Source organism: Narcine bancroftii, chromosome 8, assembly GCF_036971445.1.
Source record: "Narcine bancroftii isolate sNarBan1 chromosome 8, sNarBan1.hap1, whole genome shotgun sequence".
Taxonomy (NCBI): Eukaryota; Metazoa; Chordata; class Chondrichthyes; order Torpediniformes; family Narcinidae; genus Narcine; species Narcine bancroftii.
The window spans coordinates 17,813,247-17,831,492 of record NC_091476.1 but is presented as its reverse complement, the minus strand read 5'-3'; the positions used below and the strand labels follow the sequence as shown (position 1 = coordinate 17,831,492).

At 39.5% G+C, this 18,246-nt stretch overlaps 1 protein-coding gene across 3 annotated transcripts in view; it reads right to left on the bottom strand.

The window, feature by feature from the left end:
- The window catches only part of efnb1 (ephrin-B1), a 185,257-nt gene that overhangs the window by 71,206 nt on the left and 95,805 nt on the right, over positions 1–18,246 (bottom strand). For all 3 annotated transcript variants that reach the window (XM_069893030.1, XM_069893028.1, XM_069893029.1), the window contains exon 2: positions 2,350–2,627. In XM_069893030.1, the coding sequence (XP_069749131.1) occupies positions 2,350–2,627 (278 nt within the window). The remainder of the gene's footprint in view (positions 1–2,349; positions 2,628–18,246) is intronic.

Sequence of the window (18,246 nt, the reverse complement as noted above, 5' to 3'; positions counted from 1 at the left end):
TGGAAAGTAAAGCTCCTGCAACACTGCCTGTCACAACATCCATTGATGTAGCCTCTGGATTTTCCCACCAACCTTCAGTAACATCCCTGTTCCTCAATGAACTGTGCCTACCAGAGTAGTGAAACTATCCAGATATTTTGCTTTGGAAAAAATAAAATCGCAACCAACAGACTATGGATATTTTACTCCTGTTCGTCCGATTGCATTTGAATCCTTTAAGCATTTTTCAATGATTAATGGTCTGGGAAATGATCATAGAGTTTAATAGAAATCATTAAATTGTTTCCAACTGGTTGATACACAGATCCACATTGTAATTTCATAAAAAGCTCAAATGAATCATTTTTTTCTGATGTTATTGAAAGAGACCTATATATTACAAGTTCATATTCTATTTATTGTTATCTGTACAAACAGGTTTTTTCTTCTGCTTGCCTGTAATGGCACACAAAGAGGTACCACCAACACAGCACCACAGTCTAGACAAGGAAGAGAAGCAAAAGGGTCCCCCCACCTATCTCACTGCCGCCACCAACACTGCCATCTACTGTACCACTGAACCATCCAGAAATGCATTGCCTCCAGTCCTGTCCAGTGGTGGCATCCAAGTCATCATCCTTGGCCCCTAGTTCTGAACCTTCAAAACAACTTGAAAGCTGTCAGCACTCAATGCTCTTCAAGAGCTCTACTCACCATCAACACCCTCATAAATCCCGGTCCCGATACCTGGTTCCCAGAAGCTGGTCACCAACAGCCTGTGGCCTGCAGCGAGATCTTCAGCCATCGAGTCCCACATTTATCCACTGCTGTGGCTTCCTAACCTGAAGGGTCTTTACCCAGGCTTCTCCTCCTCAGGAGGGGGATTTTCTCCTGATCTGGTTTTCTGCACAGATCTACTACATTCTCAGAGCTTGCAACACGAGGTCTGACCAGCCAAACTTGGGCTCTGCCATCTCAGATCTCTGAGGCACTTCTGGTACAATTGGTACCAGCCCCATTCTGCAGGGGATTTAAACCTGCATGCAGTTGCTGGGCAGGACAGCTGGGCAGTAGGACTTGGCAGAGGAGCATTGAAAGCCCTACTCCTCATTTTTCCCAAGCCCACATCAGTGGCACTTCTGCTAGTACTGGAACTGCAACTGTGTTTTAGAGGGAACACAGAAGAAATACCCTGGGTATCAGAATATGTCTGACCCAACTTTTCACTCCTTCAGATGACTCAATCTCCAATCATATTTCCTCAAACACATCTGAACACAATACCATTAGACATAGAAGAAGAAATAGGTTATTCAGCCCATCAAATCTGCCCCACCATTTAATCATGAGCTGAGCCATTTTCCCCAATCAGCTCTGCTGCCTGGCCTTCTCCCCATAACCTTTGATGCCCTGGCTAATCAAGAACCTATCAACCTATCAATCTCTGCCTTAAATACACGCAATGATCTGGCCTCCACAACTGCCCGTGGCCACAAATTCCACAGATTTACCACCGTCCAGCTGAAGAAATTCCTATGCATTCCTGTTCTAAGCAGACATCCTCCAATCCTGAAGTTGTACCCTTTTGTCCTGGACTCTCTCACCATGGGAAACAATCGTGGAAAACAAACCACTCCTGATCTATTTTTGCAATGACGCTATTTGAATCTGAAAATTTGTGGATAAATAGGAAGGCATTTGTACATTACAAATGATCTCTCCAATATACAAAAATACAATCTAATCCTCCTGCAAGAAGAGAGCAGCCTAAAATCTATTTGTTAAGTGATCTTTTAAATTGGAGTTCAGGTCAAGTAACTGAGGGTAATAAAACTGCACTTCTTGAGAATAGGAATCACAGTTTTTTTAGTATTTCCGTTGTTACAATGAACATTTGTTTTATTACAGTTATAATGACTGACATTACAGGACTAAATCAAACCAATGGGAATGTTCATTTTGGTACCTCTCCTTTATCCCGAGCCCTGAAAAGATAGTCTCCAACTTTGAGCCCTTTCCCGAGAGAAAACTCTAATAAAAAGCATTGTTTTGCTCTCTTGGACTGCTGGGCATGCCCCCACACAAGTCTGCGACTGAAATCAAAAGTTTCACTAAGTGGGAAATCGTATGTCCACATTCCCGTGTTCTGTGTGACAGTACATCAAGAATAATACTGAGAATCTCTCTCAGTTGGGGCTATGATTAACAGCAAAATACACTTTGAGTGAAATTCTCCAGTCACAGAGTGTTTCTTCATGCAGATGTATACACAGGCCATGTTTTTTATATTGCCAAATTTCTTTGCCAGTAACCCCAAAACACAATAATCTAAACAGATAAATACTAAGGCCCACCCCTATAGGTACTCACAGATGATGAAGTAATTCTGGTCCCTTTTGAATTCCAGCCCCCTGTAATTGGGGCTATACTCCTGGAACTTGATGGTGAATTTTATTTCCTTATCAGGCTTGTTACACGTGACAAGCAGGTGGGGGTCAATGACAGTTCTGCAGGACTCCGCCTGATCCTCGGTTACCAGGTATAGCTTGTAATATTCATACTGGCCTTGATTGTTCACTTTTGGGCAGATTATATCCAGTCTGTCACCAATTTCTGGGTATAAAACCAGGCCTTTTCCAACTTGGAACCTAAAAAAAAATTAAAAGGAAAAATTAAATTTTAACCCAACGTCTTACAGAATTTGGCCACTACCAACTAAATATCTACTAAATGACCTTTGAAGGACAATAATTTTAATGAGCACCAATGCCCCATTATATCAAGTTGATAATGATCATTAAATGCAACTTTGTTTAATCTAATGGAGTAAGTAGAAGAATTCCCCTTGACCATTACATTCCTGAGGGATGGGATTCAACACATCCAAACCTCTGATATATTATAAATTAAACAGTGAATATTAACACAAAATAGTTAAGATTTTCATCTCCCTATCTGAGCTAACCACAGCACAGCTTTGATCAAGTTCTATTAACCCCTTGTCCAGGATCCCACTACGACCATTCCTGCTGTCATTCTCTGAATCACCCATTCAACCTTCGGGACAAATTAAACGACACTGCCTCGAACTGTCCTTACAAAAATACAACATTTCTATCAGCAGGTAAAAAGAGACAATTTTAACATCTCCTCAGTTCACCACAGCAAAGTAAAGTCTCATAACCTAGGTTGCCAGGAACACTCCATCAAATCCAATTTTCAATCAATCACTCTACAACCATTCTTATGCCATTGTACAGTATTCTTTCTTAAAAAATCCCTTGATTCAGGGTCTAAGGTAAGACAGTTTATTTTAGCTGAAACAAAACCTGGACCATTACTACAATGACCCAAAATGTTGGAAGATTAAAAAGAAGAAAAAAAATAAACCAGCATTCCAATGCCCAATGACATTTCGGTCACCTCTATTGGAACATGCAGTTTGAACGAAAATGTGCCAAAGTAAATATCTCCAACTCTCTGGGCTCGCATTGGGAAGGTTGACATAATGGCTGCCATTACAGGCAGAAATCCATCTTACAGTTAGGACAAAAAAAAAGTCAAGACCAGAATTGAACTGCAAACTATCAGGAAAGCAATTATAATTAGAATAGAGTGCAATTTTATAACTATTGACTTCAAAGATCAGACATTGGGGAATCATCCACACAAAAAGTCAATATCCCATGTTTTTTGTAGAATCTCTAATTCCCCAATTTTTTTAAAAAATGTAGCCACATAGCATGGTAACAGGTCATTTTGGCCTACAATAACACCCAATTAACCTACAACCCCACCCAGTATATTTCCTAAGAAACATGTCACAAAGTATTTTACTCATGTTGTACCTTCAGCAAATTTTCCCTATTTAATCCACAGGTTGACTGAAGCTCTAGACTCTCATTACTTTAAGATTCAGTTTATTGTCATGTAATAAAACATTGTCACACAACACGAAATAACTTTCGTGTACTGCAAGGCAGACAGATTCGCCATCAGCAGAAAATGCCTGAAGCGCCTCTTAGTCAGAGAAAGGGAAGCAAAAAGAGTCCTATCAGAGTCACCAAGTACCCATGGATTCCCCTCCAGTGCTCCTGCAGCCACACAGCATCAAAACCAACCATCAACAGTCCGAGCTCCAGATCGGAACCTCTGATGCTATTAGAAGCACTTTAATGCCTTCATCACTCTCTGATACTTAGTAACTCTTCAGCTAGTTTCGAGCCAGTCTCCAGCAGTCCACTGCCTGGGACAAGTCCCTTGACCACAGTCTCCAGCAGCCTGCAGCCTCTGTGGGTTCCTCGCCTCACCAGCAGCCCACTGCCTGTGTTGATCCTTCAGACACAGAGCCCCTCTTTGGTCACCATCCCATGGGTAGACTCCTGCTTCTCCTCCTCAGATGGGTTGGGGGGGTGGGGGAGGCTGTCTCCCCATTTTCTGATGCCCTGCACCTGCCCTCCACTTTCCTGGAGCCTGGAACCCATTGTGGATATTGTTGATCAAAGGTACCGCCATCTTGGGTCCAGGACCCCCCCACCCATCTGGTCGAGGGATTTTAAAACTACCATCAGCTCCTTTAATGGGCTGTTCAAAGCCTGTACAGAGCTGACGGCAGTCGAGCTGGGCAGTTGGACCCCGCGGGAGACATCAGTGTTGATTAAGAGGGGGGCATTCGTAGGCAATGTCAAATGAGGTATTGTGACCTCCAATATGGAGGAACTCTCACAAAAAAAAGCTGAGACTTTGGGAATGAGCATAATTTTGCAAAAATATACACAGACATGATCATACGTGCAAGATTGTTGAGTATTACTCAGCCCTTAAAAGAATAAACCAACATTTTCTCGTCTAGACAAGCCATTAACATCTAGACAAATGTACTCTGAGTCATTGGCTCAGATATGTAGAGAAACAGGAACAAGGAATGTTGTGGATATCAAAGTTTACAACTGGCAATTAAAGGAAGAATCAAATTAAAATAGGCTCAGCCACCCTCATGCATTGGTATAACATGAATAAAGTTCCACTAAATTCTTGCTCAGAGCTCAGCCACACCCTTCAAACCAAACAACAGAATTACAGATATTGAAATACCGTGTCTGATAAGATGTTGTCAAGCACAGGACCAGAAAAGGCTACAGAGAGTTGTGAACTGAGCCAGTGCCATCATGGGCATTAGTCTACACTCCGTTAAGGTCATCCACAAGAGGGGGTGACTTAAGAAAGCAGCCTCTATCTTCAAGGACTCTCACCACCCTCTTCTCACTGCCACCATCATGACGTTGGAACAGAAGCCTGAAGACAAACCCACGGTACAAAAACGGCTTCTCCTCTGCCCCGCCCCCCCAACTAACAATGAACCACAGACACTACCTCACTTTCTCTTCTTTTGTACTATTTTTTTAAAAAGAGTAATGGATAGCAATTTTTGCACTTGTAATGGTGCCATAAAATAACAAATTTTATGACAGTAACTTCTGATTCTAATTATAGTGAGGAGTCAAGTAGCATTGATGCTCACTGCAAAGAATTATCAGAGATTATTGCAGTGAAGTATCTAAAATTTTCCAGGTGATTTCTTGATTCAGCAAGATAAACATTTTATCTCATTTTACAGCAACTTTATTTGCAGATTCTTAATCCAGAAATTAAGATATTTTCAGGCCAGTGTCTGTAATAACAGTACAATAAATTACTCATTTTGATAGCAAGCAGATGCATTACAGGGATACAGATCTTTAGTGATGAGGGATCATTCTTTCCTTGAGGTCTACACTCGTGGGCTAATTTTTATTCTTGATCTTTAACTTACAATAAACATTGGGTCCAGAATCAGGAACATGAATTGCAAAACAAGCCTCAACGATTCCCTTCTAATAAGTTAACAGCAAAGGGACTTGGTCCAAAATAGATTCAGATTTAATCATGGCCAAATGCAGGCCAGGTTGGAATTTCCCTCCGTGGTCTTGAGTCAAATTAATTTGGTAATCTCTCTGGAAAAACACATATATTAAAAAAAATTATGAAGGACAGGGGAAGTTTACCCATAAATGTTCTTATAATTGATGACATCCATTTTTAGATATGGATTTGAACAAAAGATTTAAAACAGTGCCCAATGACTAGAGGGGAGAAAATAAATTGTCTGAAAGAGGTAGATCCATTGGAGTAAACAAATGGTAAATTATTTCAGTGTGATCACATCTCAGGTTCCAATCATCGCATTACATTCATAAAGTAATGGATCAGGAGTTGGTTGGATTACACTTATATCCTACTACTCGACATGACTGGCACAATGCTTAATGTTCTGATGTTTCTTGGATTAAGGATTTATAAGGACAGATGGCCAGCAAAGGCCGACAGTATAAACACAGTATTTCATTTTACTTCCCAACACAAGCTCCAATGCATTTTAATTATTATTTACAAAGAGTAGCCTGTGATTTTGCTTTTAAAAAAGAAAATGGCCAGTTAATTGAACAGCTTTTAAAAAAAAAAGTTCCCCAGATCTCAATTAAACAAGTTAATAGGTCAGATGAGTACGTTTTTCTTCATCTGTTGGCAAGTACGAGGTTAAACAAACCATCTGGTAAACTTGTAACTTGATTCTGAGAGCACTGTGGTAACCCTATCAGCATTTGCAGAGTCCACACATGACCAAAGGGGTCTTATCAAATGCCGAGATCTACTTATACAAACTTGCTTTGTCTAATGCTCCATTGTATGGTACATTATATAGTTTACCAGGTTTCTTGTAATGTTTCTCACCAGAAATCAGGTGATCTGTTGCTTTCTAAAGGTAACAACATTATACCTTGTAGCATATTGGTTTGCAGCTAAAGCATTTGCCTTTAGAACCAAATGTCTAATTGCTGTAGCAGCACAAAGATCGAGATCCATAATTGTTTCACTGTCTGATACTGGACACATTGCTTGAAAGGTGGCTGCAGATTTCCATTTCTACAAAGCACTGCGTTAAGTATTCTTAAGGATGTGTATATTTCCTCAGCATTGATGGGCGCACTGTACCAAACCTAATGGCTTTACCACAAGTATATTCAGAGACAAATAAAAATAAACACAGAAAAAGCAAACCGATAAGGAGATCCAGAGAGGGAATAAAAAGGAATAAATAAAGATGGGATTATATGTAATTCCAGATCAATATTTTAACTAGTTTGTAAATCTGGAAGACAATTCGTAAGTTTCCTCGAGCAAAAAAAAAATCCAAAAGCACAATATCAACTTTTGAAATTTAGGAGCCCACCTGAAATCAAAACTGATATCAAGCTGCTGCCAATATCAAATCCAACAATTATACAATTTTGAATCGGCCTCAATTTGATTGGCACTTTGAAATTGTGATGTGGCTGAGTGTAAATCTGAATGGCTGGAACAATGCACTAGGATGAAAGCCAATCAATTGAAGGAGTAAACATTGTTCTCCAGTGAAACTAATCATTATATCCAGAAGAATGAACTTAGCAACTAACTTTCTTGAAATCGCAAAGTGCCCTACCGTGAAATAAGAACACCAAATTCTTTCCTTGCCTGGTCTTTTGAACCTTGATCTCAAAAATGAGCTTCTTATGTAGATGGTTGAGGATTGAGAGTTGCGAAGTGAGTTTGAATGCATATCCTACAATCCCTCTTGTGCAAAGCATTCAGACAACTGTAAATAAACTAGGCAGCATTTCAGGTTTTTAAAACAGAAGGACATCAGAAAGCCCAAGTCATCTGACACAAGACTAAATTCACTTACTTCAGGAACAATCCAGAATGCAGCAACAGAAATAGAAATCAAGAGTCCGTGTACAACGGCAAAAATCAAGATGCAGTTGAATGAGATTCTTCCATGGAACCAATCCACAAGAGTTGGCCAGGAAACCACTGAACAGCGCTTTTCTACATTAAAAAGGTACTATCAGAGGTTGCTCTCCCTCTGCGCTGAACACAGGTAGAAAGCAGCACATCATAGACAGGCTGCTACTTACTACCAGTGGGATCTTACCTCCATCCGATAACCCCACTTAGTAATTTTCTTTGTCTGCCTTCACCACATTTCCAGTTCATTTTCCTGTATCCCCTCTTCACGTCCATGAAACCAGAACCACGTCACAACAGAGCAGCTGTGGCAAACTTGCTGTGAAAATGAACCTCCCTCTCTGAATGACTTGTCACCAGAAGCTGTAAAAGTTAATGCTGGTGTCACCTTCACAGTTACTGACACAGCAGTGTCCTCATGGAAAGATGCTGCAAGCCAGATTTCAACAGCTGGCATCTCTCAGTTGTCGTGTCAGGGGAAAATAGCAGCCTTCTCAGACCTTGACAAATAAAAAGCGTGGACAGATTGCACATGGTCTACAGATGCCTGTGGTGGTTCAGATTCTCTTCATCTCCATTCTTCCCATTTCTTCATTATCTTCTTCCTCAAAGCAAAATTGTTCTCTGTGGAACATTGCAGGAATTGAGTTATTTAAAGATATTGCATGGTAACAAGCCCTTCTGGCTCACAAGCCTACGAGATCCAATTATACCCACGTGACCAATCAACATTCTAAACCTGTATATCTTTGGAATACAGGAGGAAATGGGAGCACCCAGAGGAAACCCATGCAAACAAACTCATAGATTGTGCTGGATTCAAACCCAGGACACTGGCCCTGTATTAGTGCTGAACTAACTGCCACACCAACTGTGCTACCTTGCAACTGTAACTGTAAATGCACTTGTATCGCAAGCCAATCTGGCAACTTCACCTCATTTATCCAGGATCAACCTTAACATCTCATTCAGAAAACAGCTAAATGATTTTAGGATACTTGCTATGATTACTTTCTGTATATGCTTATTAACTTTTATTTAAAGAAAGGACCCTTTACTGGTCTATTTTACTAGTTTAAAACACGACAAAAAAAATATGGCGGCGCTACCAGAGCCATTATAATGGCAGCACTGCTGCTGGTGCAGTCCCATGGGGAGTGAGGAGCATAAATACAGTGTTCCCACAGGGTCCAACCACCCAGTCGATTGGCGTCAGCTCCGTGCAGGGTTCAAATGGTCCATTAAAGCAACTGATGATAGTTTTATTTAAAATCTCGTGACCGCAGGGTTTGCACCCAAGATGGCGGCACCTATGATTGGCAGCAGCCACAAAGGGTTGCAGACTCCAGGGGAGCAGAGGATTGGCGCAGGGCACCAGTAAAAAAGGGAGAGACCATTCCCCATCTGAGAAGCAGCAGAGGAGATGACCCACCGAATGATGACCATGGCAGCGGTCCAGTGAGGGGGGGCGGGGCTCGGAGGCTTAAAGACCTATGCATGCGGCGAGCTGCTAACGACCTCAGGCGAGGAATCCATGGAAGGTGCGGGGACTGCTGGAGACTGCTGTCAGGAGACTCGCACCGGACGAGGACTGCTGGAGACTGGCTAGAAACTAGTACCAGGTATCAGATACGAGGGGATGCTGAAAGGTTCCTGGAGATCAGGATGCCAATGGTTTCGACTGGACTCTGTATGGTTGCAGAAGCACTGAGGGAGAATCTACAGATACTTGGTGACTTGGGGTGGGGAGGGGGGGTGGAATCTCTCTTTTGCTTTTCCTTCTCTAACTGTAAGAGGCACTTCAGGCAATTTTTGCCAATGGTGAATCAGGCAAAAGCAATTTCATGTAAATGTGACACTGTTTTATTACATTGACAATAAATTGAATCTTGAACCCATGGTCTATTCACACAGGTTAAACAAAATTTCCAGAATCCCTGCATTGGAACAATTTACAAGTTCACATAACCCTATAAATTGCCTTGAAGAAACCATCGTTCTTACATCTTTGCACATGACTGTGATTTCAAAGATTGTGGTTTGCCTTGTGGTTTTTTTCCAATTATTCTGCAATGACTCAAGGTAAATTTGCCTCAAAGACTAGAAGTAGATGCAGAACACTTGCACGGTTGAACCATGCCATCTTCAGAGAAGTGCTCTAAACAGAAAAAAAAACTTTAATATTAAAACCATTTTTTCAAAAGAACTCCTGAAGACTTATTTTATTCAAATTCTTTATTAAGACTGAATTGATTTTTTTTGGGAGAACTCCCCCTCGAGATTGATCCAACACTAGTATATTCTGCTGCTCTGACCACCTTTCATAAAGAAAGAACAGTAAGTGCCAACAATCTGGCCATCAGAACATGTGATGGTCAAAGTGGCTTTTGAAGAGCACAAGGTTATTAAAAGGAAAAGTTTGGAGAAGGAATGGGGTCTGGACATTTAAATGTGATAATGGGGTCTGGACATTTAAATGTGATAATGGTCAACGACTGTGTGAAAACCAGAGACAGACAATTGGGAGGGGTTGGAAGAAAGCAGAGGAAAGTTTTAGTTCAAAATGTAGCAGAAGTGAAGACAAGGCAAAAATAAGTCACAAAGAGAATATTAAATTTGAGGCACTGGAGGACAGGGAGTTGACACAATCAGCTCTGGGGAAAGTGATGGAAACATATCAGCTGATGTACAACAGAGTATGCTCTCTGAAGCTAGATTGCGGTTGAGCATAGGATATTCATCTGCACATAACCGTGCGATGCAAGACTTGGAACTACCCAAATACTAATACAGTAAAAATGCCCATTATCTGGAATTGAAGCAACTGGCCAAAAAAAAATAGCAGAAAATAAATAGGTTCACCAATCAAACAATCTCAGCCAACTGGAAAATTCATTTATTCACCCTCTACCAATTCCTATAAATGCCAATACCAGAGGTTTTAGTGGACTATCCACCTCCAGTGGAGCAATTTATCCTTCCAAACAAAGCTTCGGAGTACCACCAAATTCACAAACTGTCAATGTGATGGCTATTTTAAATCTGAAATACATCTCCAGGGGCAAAAATAGCACATTGTTAATGAGGAAATGTAGTCAAAACACAGACAGCATACAGTACAGCAGAAATATCAACATTATTCCAATAAACCAATCAGCCCAGGGTGGAATATTGATTCCCTTACCAACACCCTACTTTAACACAACTAACAGCCAACACCGCAAGCCACAACTGCACTCAAGGTCCCTGCTGCCAGGAATCAACAAGTTTCTGCTTATACATACATGAGCATGTTTCTGAATAAATATTCCTCAACTAGCTCATAATCGGCTTCCTGTCACCACCTTCCCTGGTTTACATTCCTGTCCACCATCATTCCCTCAGATATGTTAAAAAATGTGAGGATAGACAAATCCAGAAGCTCTTCACAAGCTGCTGAAGGATATATCAAATCCTGCCAGAACAAGGTGTGTCAGTCTGTTCACCAGTGAACAATGTGAGATTGGCACTTATATTTTCAAAATCCAGTCTCTCATGCACATGGATCTATACACTCTGAACTGACTGCAAGCCACACAATATACCCACTGGAGACACTAAGGGAAGAAAATTAATAATTTCTGATAGCAAGTGTTATTGATAATTCACATAAAAGCCAATAGTTGAAAACAATTTTTTTAATGCACACGCAATAAATCTGAAATAAAAGAATAAAAGCTAAGCGTTGGGAATACTCAAATCAGGCAGCATCCATGGTGGAGAAAGACAGTATAGATATCAGTTCATTGGGACCTTTCATTATCATCAAATCCTAAATCACTGAAGATGCTTGGGGTGCCCGTTAGCCATTAAATGGATTTCTGATAGGACCATTTTACCAAATGAACAGGTATTCTGGAGGCGCGTAACAAACTATCAAGTTAAGGGCTTGGAATTCATTGTAATTTTTTGCCCCAGTAGCAAGTGTGGTCACATATTCGATTTAGTATTAGAAATATGAAAGTATCATGGAGGATAAAGTAGCTAGAATTAAGCAAAATTAGCTAGAATTAAGAAAATTATCTATTTATCAGATGGCAAATTGAACAAGCATCAAAATTTTCACTTAGACTTGCTTTGACATCATCTTAATAACACAACTTCCTTGTGCTTTCTAAAAAAAAACTCATGATTAAGCTTTTCCAGAAATGTTGAGAGAATGTAGAGGTGGAAGAAAGGGAGATTAGAAAATGGCAATGAATCAACAGTAAAGAGTTAACATTGTTGTAAAAAGATAAAGGAGAAAAAAGTTGAGGATCGAGAGAAATTCCCCAGGAGGCTTGACAGGCATTTAATGTCACTTCAATTATATCAAAATCTATTTATACACTTTCCTCTCTGTTGTCACGTGCTTGCACCCTGTAGCATTAATAACACATTACATGTGTCTTGGGAGTGAAAGAGGAATTTCAGCCACAGATAACATAGGGTCCATCATTTTAATTCAGATTTCAGGGGAGAGAGCTTTTAATCAGGTCCTCATGGATATCAAATAATGGAGAAAATTACTATCGAAAATTAGGAACCCTGTTCATGAGATTTACAGGTAACCAGTGCATGTATGATATGGCAAAAAAAAGGGAAGATTTCTACCAGCCAAACTTTCAATGACATCAAAATAAAATCCAGATTCAGCATTCAAATCTCGATAATACTTACCACAAATATATTCAGGTTTTAAAAAAAAGTAGATAAATCTGCTTCTTGATGATATTTATTTAGGTGCTGATATAACTATGGAACCTCCTGCTGTGCCTTTAGATGTCATTTACTATGGCAACTTCAACAAATGAAACAGTCTGGTGGGATTTTGTTTCCATCAAGAAATAGAAATTCTTGCAAAACAGAAACAATTCCTGCTTTAATTAGGTCCTTCATCGTGAACTGGGGCTTTACCTTGTATCTTTCAAATCAATGAGGTGGTCCCAAATACTTGAAAGGAATTGGATGAATTATGAAGTAATTTCAGGGCAGATTGTGAATTGTACACATGCTTCTGCAGCAGAGAGTTCTGAATCAGCGGAGAACCATGGAGGGTGGACAACTGGTAACTGATCAGGAGAGGCGATTACAAAGGTTATACTTGGGTGTCATTGAATAAGATTGGGAGCTGACCCTATGCCTGCAGATCACATCACAGGTCACTACCTCAGTATAGAAAAGGAAGGTGCCAACAAGAGATTTTATTTGAATTTTGGGTGGTAAATGGCATAGTGTTTAGAAGAAAAGACATTGCTGAAGTTGATTAGAAAAGATGAGTAATTCCTCTCAGTTGAAAAGAAAGACAACAAAACTGAAAGACGATGATGTGGTTAATCATCCAATGTCAAGTGATACATGGAGAGATGTTACCTGGGTGTTATGACAAAGGATAGAAATATGGCCAGAGAAATTTAAAGCTGTGAATTTGTGGAATAGATTATTTATAGAGTCTACTGATAATCTCTCTCGCTCTTCTCAACAATGAAGAATTGTGTCCTAAAAGTCATTTCTCTCCACCTCTAATCCCAATCCAAACAAATATTGTTAAAGCTGTCAAATCTCCAACTACTTTTAACAAGTGTTATCCATGGAATATTCTGAGTTTGTGTTGGACTGGGACTCAAAATTCAATGAAGATGAATGGGTGCTGATGTAATTCAAATTGATGGCACACATGAAGTCGCAAATGAACAGAGGAATACATGCACATTAAATTATATTTATATTATAGAAGGCTTCCTTTTAATAATTTTTTAAAATCACAATAAGTTACATTACATCCAGTTTTAAATTATTTTGAAAGAAATTATACATATGGTATATATCATCCTCCTCCCCCACCCCCTACCCAAACCAACCCACCCTCCCATCTCCCCATCCCTAAAAGAAAAAAAAAGAAAATCCGGACAATGCCAAAATAATACAATAAGGTCTAATGGAGATTAGAAAGAAATGAGGTCTTCAGAGAGCCTCTCATACATGCAAACCAAAATTTTGTAAATATGGGCTCCATATTTTCCAAAAACATGATATTTATCTCACAAATTATAGGTAACTTTGTCTAATGGCATACAACTACGAAGTTCTGCATGTCATTTTTCTGCACCCAAATCTATTTCTCACTTCTATGATATTCTTATACATTTCCTAGAAATTGCTAAAGCAATTAACACAAATTCAATTTGATAAATATTTAATTTTAATTTTGGCCTTCTAGAAGTCTTCCTATTTGGATATCAATCATTGATCAAATTTATTAATCAAGAGCAACACTAAACAATAGCTGTTGCAAAGTTATGATTTCAGGTTCCCCAGAACTTCTGAAGTAAAGCAAAAAACTATTTCCATTGAACCAGAAAAATGCATTTACCGGCCTCACTACTGGTAGTTCATGGTGAGTGCTGTTGTCTAATAGATCAGATCTTAAATTCTGTGAACTGTTCTAATTATTGTGATAGAAGAAAACAATTTCAATGTCAAAAGTTCCACCCAATGGATCCCAATTGGGAAAACGTCAATAGGACAGTTATGAAAAGGCTGTAGAGAGTTAACACGTCATGGAACAACTGCAAGGGAAACAAGCAAGTCCATTGCTACAAGTTAAACTGGAACAAAGAACTAACATTGGGAAACTGCGCACTGCTTGAATGAGCATTGGCATTAGCATTCACGCAAAAGCAAGGGAAACAATGATCTTTCATCACGAGTTAAATTTGGGATGTGGCGATTTGGGGGTCAAAGAGGGATGGAACTTAAATTTCTCTGGTTGGACTGAATTTTAGAACTTGCAAGACTTTCTGATCCAGATATTTTCTTCAAGTAAGACTGTCATCATATCTGATAAAAACATGCCTGTTATTCAATTTTTTAAAATATAAAAATTCATAAGTATCCTATAAAATGCATGCCAAAGTCATTTTATTTTGGTTCAAAAAAAAAGGGTAAAAGTAAGATCTGAAATATAAAAGAAATGCCAGTTTTCCATCATAAAGGATTCCTAACTTCTCACTGCTGACTTCTGTCAGGAGGCACTAAGCCTGAAGTCCAGCACCACTGGGTTCAAGAACCATTTCCCCTCCCCCCCCCCACCTCACCCAATTGCCATCAGACTCTTGAACCTTCCCATAACCCCAACTGTAACACTACTCTAGGATCAAGGATATTTCTGCACCTATTGTAGCATCACCTTTTATTTGCACCAATTGCAATTGTGAATATTTACTTATCTTTTCATATTTATTTTTTTCTCTCTCATGTTATTAATTTATAGCTTGTATTTTAATGCATCTGTGTAGCTGCAGAAAACAATAATTTTGGTGTATTTGTACATTGTACTTCTGGTACGACAATAAACTCATCACTGCATAACACTTTTATCAAATTTCTTTCTACTTTGGTCTTATCTACAACACCAACTGTTTTTTTTAAATCTCATTCTCCACATTAAGACAAATCTGCTTCTTCTGTGTGTTTTGTTTTTAACTTTTATCTTGAACACATCAACTAATGGCGAAGAATTCTTCTCTTACAAGTCTCAGAGGATCGAAGATAACTGACTTCCACTTGTTTTGAGGTGGCTAATTAGGCTACTGTGAGAACCACCACAGGCTCCTCCTCAAGTCGAGCAGGTGAAAGGACAGTGGGTAAAGTTGCAAGGTGTATGGTTATAGATGTGGTTTTCTTCTTGGTACTTTGCCCAAGTGACTTCAGTTGACATGAAGTGACCATTGGGAGGTTATTCAGTAGTCAGGACCAATCCTATCCTGTCTGCTTCCAGTGAAACTCACAACGGTGACGAAGAGCACTGAATTACTACTTCATCTGCAGCTTTCAAATTTTACAGGTATAGGAATAAATGAAAATATGAGGCAAACCTTTACCCACATTTCTTCTCCATAGATGACATATTTCAAGATGTGCATTTCAATATCACACTGATCAAAGAGGATGAGAACTGGCAGGTGTACATACACAAAACCAAAACTCCTTTAATAGCCCACTGCTCTCCTACCCCCATTCGCAAATCTCTTTTGCTAGATCCCACTCTTTGAAACTGCAGCTCTGTGCCTCCCAGCTTCATCAGTGACACAGAATGGTTTTCACATGCTTCGTGTAGTGGAAAAGGCAAAAAAAAAGCAGCACTGCTTAGTAGCAACATAAATATTAATGAGATACACAATGTATGAATATTAATGAGATAATGCATATGGATGAGCTTTAACGGATGCAACATATTCAGCAAAGAACAACCTGCTTATTTTATATATTTGGGGAGGAGTGAGGTGATTTTGTCATTGTACTTTGATTTGGCTCATTTTCACCTTGTTTCTACTACTCATTGATCTGTAGGTTTTTTTTGGACAAGGCAATGGAATGCAAATACAGGGGGTAGGGGAGGTGGGGAACTGCTTGAAGAACTCAACGGGTCAAGCAGCATCTGAGTGTCAACTTCTGGTCAAGCCGCTGCAATAAGGACCCTCTATCGTGCAAATACTTTGACTAAATTTAAATGCTTTAAACCAGAGTAAATTCCAAAAAAAAATCCCAAAGAATTCAAGTCTGTCATGCAAAAAAAAACCAACTCTGGCATCATAACACAAGGCTTAAGAAGTACAAATCTGCACAAACACAATTGGTGAGTATCAGAGCATTTAGATAGCACAGTACATAATAAATCACTCTGAAATGGTTTTGTGCCTCAATTCAAACCCACACCCCAACTTTTGCATAGGAAAGAAAAGCAGGAATGAGCAAAAGACTGGGTTGCTACATCTGTATATATAGATTTTTTTTTACAAAGCATGAACCACTCAAGGGGCTCCACAGGAGAGCGATTAAACAAAATGTATGGATTCCAAAGCACACAGAGGTATTTGAACAAATGCAAAGAACTTAGACAAAGGGAGATTTTAAGTAGCGCCCTACAGACAAAAAAAAGGGAAAGGTAGGCTGGAGGGGGAATTCCAGAGCTTGGAGCCCATGCAGTTACAATCTCAGCGATTTATAATGAGGCAATTAAAAACAGGAACAAGTCTTAGTCTGACAACAAATTTGAACTTTAGAGTCATACAGTTCTTCCCCAAATTCCCTCACTCCCTTGACCTACTCCATAGTAAATACAGATGAAAAATATTTATTTATGACCTGACCCATCTCCTGTGGCTCCACCAATAGATGACCACAATGATTTTTAAGGAGTCCTCTTCCCTCCCTGTTAAACCTTTTGCTTGTAGAATCTTTTCACAGTTACCTCATGACCCTTTTACCGACTTTCTGATTTCTGCCTTATGTTCAAATGTTGGGGGAAAACACAGTTATTGTGGTGGGATTATGGGGGGCTAGAAGATGTTATGAAGTGAGAGAGAGAGATCATGGAGGAATTTGAAAACAAGGGTTCGAAATGTTTTAAATGAAAGCATTGTTAGATCAGGAAAATATCCCTTTGTACATCACTGAACTAAACTAAGGCAGGTGACCCCTGCTTAACAGGGCTTGGTGGGAGGGCGGGGGTGTTGCATTCCAGAAAACAATTCACATTGTTATTTTACATAATGCAAAGCTGTGATGTATCTGCAATTCTGCAATGAAAAATAAGTTTACTTTTTAAAAACAAATTTTATTCGAGCAAATTTTATTCCATATCCCAGAATTTTTGATAATGAATTTGATGAATTTCCTCTGCCTGAACTGCCAATCCACGGGAGATGTTTCTAGCCAGATGGCAAAAAAGCCTTAGTAAAGGATCATAGCACAACCACCAGAACAATTAATCACCTCAAAAGTCTTATTTTGGCTGAGAGAAGGGACATTTCACTCTATTCAAGAACAGATGAGAGATGCAGAATTACAACTGAAGTGACAGGGCCATATTCAAGTTTTTTTTATTTATCTAGCAATTTTTTTTTCCAACTTGCATTGACCAAAGTGCTGTACAAACTAAGGGAATCGATCGAAACTAGTACAACTATTTACAGAATGGATTGTCTCTGCAAATTAACTATTCAAGCAGGATTGGTTGCATGGCCTGCTGGGTATGTCCAGGATTTTCAGTTTTATTTCAGGCTTTCAGTACCTGCAGTTTTTTTTTGCTTTCTGATCACATTCCAGGACAGGAGCAAGCCAACCAAATCCTGCTTCATGCTGAGACCCTCCAGCTGCAGGAAACTTTCATCCACAAGGTAGGTTCGGATGAAAGAGATGCCTTTGTACATTTGATCTCGTCCTTCCTTTTATGCATGGCAGCATCTAGTATTCTTTTTTTCAAAAAGAATGAAATCCCTGGCATCAACCTAACAGATTCCAGCTGCTCATTACCCACCACATTAAGATAATTCCTGGCACCTACCCTAAATGAGCTACAAACATCCAGTCATTTCCCTCCACATTGGCAAATCAGAACTGGTTCTTTTCATTTACCAG